Below are 6911 nucleotides of genomic sequence, written 5' to 3' on the forward strand. Positions count from 1 at the left end.
GTGAATAGAGTTTGCATGTTCAGCTTATATTCTGGTTTTATCCTACAGTCAAAAGACTGGCATCATTATGTCAATGTTGTCCGGAGGTCCTACCACGGTTGTGAAAATGGGAATAACTACAATTGCCACCATTTCCCTCATAGTACCTAGTTGGACTACAGAGGTCCCTGGCCAACCAAAAAAAAAAGTATTCACTTTTTCTGATTACCGCAATGGCATCATTTTGATAAGCATATGCAATGTCAACATTTACGGCCATCCAGAGTTGCATTACTTTCTCACCTAGACCTTGTATTTTGGATGGGAGAATCAGACTGCTGTGTAAAGCCTTCTCCAGCACATCCGGAAGATTCTAAATGGGGAAAAGGTCTTGACTCTTTGGTGGTCATTTCACTTATCGTCTTTACCACTTTATCCTTTATTTAGGGTCACGGGGACCTGGAGACTATCCCAGGAGACTTAGGGCATGAGGCAGGGTACACCCTGGACAGGGTGCCAATTCATCAAAGGGCACACACATGCTCATTCACAAACTACGGGCAATTGGGGAACCCCAATTCACCTAATCTGAGGGTCTTTAGACTGTGGGAGGAAACCCACCAAGCACGGGGAGAACATGCAAACTCCATGAACACAGAGACAGGAATCGAGTCTGGCTGGGAATCAAGCTCGGACCCTGGAGGTGCAAGGCAACAGTGCTAACCACTACACCACCGTGCCGCCCGTGGTCATTTCATGTATGAAAATTATGTCTCATGCTCCCTAAAACTACCTTTCACAATTTGTGCCTGATGAATCCTGGCATTGTCATCTTGAAGTCCATGTCTTCTGGAAAGACAAAAATCGAAACATGGAAAAACCTGGTCATTTATTACATTGAGCTAGTCAGCTGACCTCACACATACTGTTGCTGAACCAAGACTTGACCAACAGAAGCACGAACACAGGCTTGTAAAGTACAAACCCTGTACAAATTGTAAATAAAAACAGAATGCGATGAAGTGGAAGTTCATCGGACGGGATTAAAACCACAAGGTACATCTGTGAAACAGAAATTTCGCTAACTACGCCCTGTAAAACTAGTCCCGTCCGAATAGGGCTTTTGTTGAATCCAGGAGGTAAGATTTATTTTTTCCCGGGAAGTGTATTTTATAGAAAAAAATAACCCGACATACTAATTAAAACATATATAATTTCGAATAATAATAATAATAATAAATACATAATATAACAGCAGATAGGAACTACTGTTTGCGATAGGAACCACTATTCAGCACCCAGGTTCCAGGCGGACTGTTGCAGAAGTGACACCTTAACTGAAGTCCCACTGCAGGTTAGTAAATCGATAGTAACGTCTTCAACTCCGTTAGCGAGCAGGTGTTACAGTAATAATAAATAATTAATTTAATTCAATAGAATGAAAAGTTTCACCGTAATTTGATTCCTCGTAATAATCAGACAAATTATTGACTTTATTTTTTTGTTATCGTAAAATGTAACCTTACACACAGCTCGACCTTGCACCTTACCTGCTTAAAGACTTATGGACTTCATATTGTATAATTTCTCTTTACACCAGGATTATTCTTACCAAATCTTTTTTAATTCCTGGTTTTATGTTGGGGTTATAAATAATGTTCGACGGATTATTTCTCATGTAAAAGTTCTCTATTTGCTCATATGCAGTTTTGTCCACTCACTGCCTTATACCCAACACACACATGTCCTTATTTACCACCTTATTATTGAACATTTCACGAGCTGGTAGTTTTGTGTCAGGCTCAGGGAATGCTGAAAACTTGCATTATGCTTTGGTGTCCATCACTGGAGAGGAGAACAATCCATGTCTACGTTTTGTCCACAGTTATTATCTTGTCTTGTTGGTTAAAGCTGGTGTTTGTGAAATTAATGTCAGAACATTTTTTGTAAAATGTGCCTTTTAGTGAAATATATGCACAGATGAAGAGAAAGAGTGCTTTATTAATCTCAAAGGGAAATTGTAATGTTACAGTAGCATGTTCACAGATTATACAACAACATACAAGCAACAAGGGATAAAAGAATATTAAATCTTGGTTAAAATAGAAAAGGCACAATCTGCAGTTAGGTGGGAATTTAAAAACTGCACATTAAGGTGATTCAGCATTAATGAGGTAAAAGCAAAAAGGTATGTTGCTCCATAATAAGAATATATGTAGTTTATATGTACATGTACAGGATGATTGTTTATACAAGTCACTTAAATTAATAAAACAAGGAAATGAAAGTACATGATCATAGTGCAATGCAATCAGATGATCAACAGAATGTATATGAGCCTATTTTTAGTGAATCGGAATGAGATCCCTCTCCTGACACAGAGAAGAGTTATTGTAAAGTCTGACTGCAGTGTTATTTGTCACAGTGACGCTCAAGTATTCTCTTACTGAAAGTGACCAATATTAAGCTAGCCTTGTTAAGCTTTTTTATTTAATAATGATGTTGGTTGATCAGTTTAATAATTTGTTGACAATAATTTGTTACATTGAGCTAGTCAGCTGACCTCACACATACTGTTGCTGAACCAAGACTTGACCAACAGAAGCACGAACACAGGCTTGTAAAGTACAAACCCTGTACAAATTGTAAATAAAAACAGAATGCGATGAAGTGGAAGTTAATCGGACGGGATTAAAACCACAAGGTACATCTGTGAAACAGAAATTTCGCTAACTACGCCCTGTAAAACTAGTCCCGTCCGAATAGGGCTTTTGTTGAATCCAGGAGGTAAGATTTATTTTTTCGCGGGAAGTGTATTTTATAGAAAAAAATAACCCGACATACTAATTAAAACATATATAATTTCGAATAATAATAATAATAAATACATAATATAACAGCAGATAGGAACTACTGTTTGCGATAGGAACCACTATTCAGCACAGTTTAATAATTTGTTGACAGAAAAAGAGAGAAACTATGGTCCCTTTGACAGCTCAGGGTCTGTAAGCAAGATAAATAAACAAATGATGTGAACCACTGTTGAATTGCACATTGTCACTTATAAATAATTATGTATTTCAATTTAGAACGCTCCTCCCCTTGCACTAGCAAGTAGGAATTGCAGTAGGTTAAGCATAAGGTTGTATGCATATTTTTTTTATGCCTTTGTTGTACAACCAGTGTGTATTCATTCAAATTGTGTGAGTGTTTTTTCTATCTATCTTTTCTACAGAGAAAGTAAAATGGCTTTGTGCAGCATTTGTCGTCCTTTACGCCAGAACACGCATTGTGCTTTGGGATGGTTTTTTATGCAGAAGCAGACATTTTGCTGTAAAGCCAATGATTTCCAGGAGGATGAGATTAGGAAAAAGCTTTCAGTGTTTTCGGGAGGATCCATAGATCTTCAGAAACAAGAGTCAGGCATGGCAGTGATGACGATCAATAACCCGGCTCGAATGAACGCCTTCTCAGGTGAATAATGTGGCGTGACTTCGGCTTCCTACTCTCTAAGATTAAGTTTAATGTTTTGACATGCTGTGTGTTTTCCAGGTAGCATGATGATTCAACTGGAAGAACGGATCAGTGACCTAGAGACCTGGACAGAAGGAAAAGGTCTCATTGTACGAGGGAGTGCTGGGACATTCTGCTCTGGATCTGATCTGAATGCAGTCAGAGCGATATCAAACCCAGAGGTCCTCACTATTCAATATCTAATAGCAATAGTATTAGTAAATCATGGTGGAGTCATAGGTAATATGTGATTAAACAGAATATTTAAATGCAGCTTATGAGCGATGGACTTAGCCTTAAGTAGTTTATAAAATAAGTCTGCAACATTATTGTAAATTATTGTATTAATCTATGGACATTTTTATCTTGGCTTTGTCGTGATATGTTTCTTTTTCCACTAGGATGGCATGAAAATGTGTATGTTCATGCAGAAGACTCTTACACGACTCCTCAGGTTGGCTTGTGTGATTTTTATATTCCTATAAATTGTAATATGTCTAAGCTTGCAAGTAATATATCTAAGCTTTTGTATGTATATCTCTTAGTATAGGTTGCCCCTGATCTCTGTGGCTCTGGTTGAAGGAAAAGCGCTCGGTGGTGGTGCAGAACTCACTACTGCCTGTGACTTCAGGTAAAATGCTTTCAGTGCATCAGTATAAGATGTTGTGCCTTGCGATAAGAGATAACAGGCGTATTTGTTTAAAAACCCATGCTTTTGAAATCAGGCTGATGACATCCGATGCTGTGATCCAGTTTGTCCATAAACACATGGGCTTAGTGCCTGGATGGGGTGGAGCTGCAAGGCTGGTCCGAATCGTCGGCAGCCAGAACACCCTACAATTGCTCGCTGGTGCGAAAAAAGTGGATCCAGATTTTGGAAAGCACATTGGACTAGTCGATGGCGTGTTGCCTACTGTTGCTGGGAACTTTCTGGTTGACACGGAGCAATGGCTGAGCCAGTTTACAAAGGGCTCCGCTCCTGTTATCAGAGCTATGAAGAAGGTGGTGTTATGTGGCAGGGAGCTCTCTCTGGACGACGCCCTTACAACTGAAAGACGTGTATTTGGGACAGTATGGGGAGGACCAGCCAATCTTGAGGCTCTAGCATTTAAAACAAAACACAAGTGAGAGAATGTGGTTAAAAAAGCAACTTCTTACACTTAAACACTAAAGTTTGCATTTTGGGAAAAGAAAGGAACAACTAGAAAAAAAAAAGTTTGGAACCAAAATTATAGAGGTATGGAAATGTATCAGTACAGTATAAAGGATGTACATCAGCTGGTCTGAAATCGATTTAGACATGAACTAGCTGTCTGACATGGTTTTTAATTTTTTTTTAATCTGATTTCTAGTATGGTTATTCCTGTTAATAGAGTTTTCCAACGGTTTTCCTGATATGGAAATCTGACATTTCCTAAAACAGCATATAATTTCATTGTTATAATGTCTGCAATGGATGCATCATTACATGTCTGAAATGCTTTTCATGTTTTTTCATCTCTTATTCTTTCTATTGCACACTTAGCAATTGAAATGAATAATGTGTTGCAACAAGGTAAATAAACTTTAGAAGCTCTAAAATGTCCAATTTAACCCCACTTGACCCCAAACCCTGCATGGATCCCTGTTGTGAAAATAATGAACGAGTGCCCTCTACAGGCGAGACTGCTACTCTGCAGGATACATTAAGAAAACATTTCCGTGAATCTTGATTTTACAAAACACATACATTTGAATAGCTGTAAGATAGCAAGGAATCTGTGATTAATTAATGTCGAATTATAAATACTAAATAAAGGCTTTAGACAACTGTATTATCATTTCATATATTTGCGATGATTTCAGCGTCAACGCAGAAGAAAGTTGTTGCGCGTTTCTTTCTTTCATGGGTGTCTTTTGGCTGCTCCCGTTAAGGGGTCTCCACAGCGGATCAACCACACAATAGCACAATAACTTGGCAAAGGCAACGAAAACTAATTTCATACACATAAATCTACACAATCTCATACGTAAGTGTACAATAACTGCAGCGCGGTAATAGCTTAAGGTTCATATAGGATATTGTACAGTATTGAAACCATGCGGGCCAGTGGCGCAATGGATAACGCGTCTGACTACGGATCAGAAGATTCTAGGTTCGACTCCTGGCTGGCTCGGAAACACTTTTTTTCACATAAAAAATGTCAGTAAATAAACACTTTCCCCAGCGTTGTCATATTACCTATTAAATACTAAAACGTAAACTTTATAATATGTGACTGGAACGTAAAACATTGTGTTTGGCACATTTTCACTATATCGCGCTAGATGTATACACACTTAGTAAACATCCCAGACAACATTTAGCCTTTACTTGCTGTTGTAGTATCCTCGCTTTTTTTCCGGAAAACTTTAAACTTGGAGAATAACTTGGTCATTCAGTCATAAAAAGCATAAGTTAGGTGCATAAATAAATGACAATACGCCGCCTACCGAGCACATAAGGTACTGCATGCTGAAATCTTCACAGAAAAGCATACAGTACTGACTGCATACTGAGTACTCTCACTGCATCCATAAATCTCCTCTTTGGTCTTCCTCTAGACCTCCTGCCTGGCAATTCCAACCTCAGCATCCTTCGACCGATATATTCACCATCTCTCCTCTGAACATGTCCAAACCACCTCAGTCTGGCCTCTCTGACTTTATCTCCAAAACATCTAACATGGGTTGTCCCTCTGATGAACTCATTCTTGATCCTATCCATCCTTGTCACTCCAAAAGAGAACCTCAACATCTTCAGCTCTGCTACTTCCAACTCTTCCTGCTGTCTTTTCTTCAGTGCCACTGTCTCTAAGCCGTAGAGCATCGCTGGTCTCACCACTGTCCTGTACACTTTTCCTTTCATTCTCGCTGGTACTCTTCTCTTCACCCATTCCAAACTGCCTGTACTCTCTTGCTCTGGACCGTTGGCCCTAAGTACTTAAAGTCCTGCACCTTCTTTACCTCTGCTCCCTGTATCCTCACCGTTCCTCTTGAGTTCCTCTTTCTCATACACATGTATTCCGTCTTACTGTGGCTAACCTTCATTCCTCTGCTTTCCAGAGCATACCTCCACCTCTCCAAATTTTCTTCCACCTGTTTCCTGCTCTCGCTACAAAGCACAATGTCATCTTCAAACATCATAGTCCATGGAGACTCCTGTCTAACCTAATCTGTCATCCTGTCCAAAACCAGAGCAAATAAAAAGGGGCTTTTCCTGCATTCAATACAACTATTTATTAAAAAGAATTTCATTTCTTGAGACAAAAACAAACTTGCAAACAAACTATGATATTATAAATTATTAAGTCAGCAATTTGAAAATTAATTGTTCACTCACTCTAAACACTATTATGTGTGAAAACCTCAGGGAAGTCTCTATACTAAAACCTTCCAAA

At 38.9% G+C, this 6911-nt stretch overlaps 1 protein-coding gene and 1 non-coding gene across 3 annotated transcripts; both read left to right on the forward strand.

Annotated features, from left to right (window-relative positions):
* Nucleotides 1–1289: 1289 nt before the first annotated feature.
* On the forward strand, nucleotides 1290–5286 carry echdc1 (enoyl CoA hydratase domain containing 1). Of its 2 annotated transcripts, XM_053494692.1 has the most exons (6): nucleotides 1299–1333; nucleotides 3215–3453; nucleotides 3532–3674; nucleotides 3894–3946; nucleotides 4043–4123; nucleotides 4218–5286. In XM_053494692.1, the coding sequence occupies exons 2-6, from the start codon at nucleotides 3225–3227 to the stop codon at nucleotides 4618–4620; spliced, it is 909 nt and encodes a 302-aa protein (XP_053350667.1). In that variant the 5' UTR covers nucleotides 1299–1333; nucleotides 3215–3224; the 3' UTR covers nucleotides 4621–5286. The 2 variants fall into 2 exon arrangements, with proteins under 2 accessions (XP_053350668.1, XP_053350667.1); XM_053494693.1 differs by lacking the exon at nucleotides 3215–3453 and having other exon boundaries at nucleotides 1290–1333.
* A 289-nt stretch (nucleotides 5287–5575) lies between these two features.
* On the forward strand, nucleotides 5576–5648 carry trnar-acg (transfer RNA arginine (anticodon ACG)). Its single transcript has one exon. It is a non-coding gene; the product is annotated as a tRNA-Arg (tRNA).
* The last annotated feature ends 1263 nt before the right edge of the window (nucleotides 5649–6911 follow it).

Source organism: Clarias gariepinus, chromosome 4 (genome assembly GCF_024256425.1).
Source record: "Clarias gariepinus isolate MV-2021 ecotype Netherlands chromosome 4, CGAR_prim_01v2, whole genome shotgun sequence".
In the NCBI taxonomy this organism is placed as follows: Eukaryota; Metazoa; Chordata; class Actinopteri; order Siluriformes; family Clariidae; genus Clarias; species Clarias gariepinus.

Coding starts and splice junctions, on each gene's coding strand:
- echdc1 (XM_053494692.1), top strand. CDS start 3,225: ATGGCTTTGTGCAGCATTTGTCGTCCTTTACGCCAGAACACGCATTGT. Junction 3,454..3,531: donor TCGAATGAACGCCTTCTCAG/GTGAATAATGTG, acceptor TGTGTTTTCCAG/GTAGCATGATGATTCAACTG. Junction 3,675..3,893: donor GAGCGATATCAAACCCAGAG/GTCCTCACTATT, acceptor TTTTTCCACTAG/GATGGCATGAAAATGTGTAT.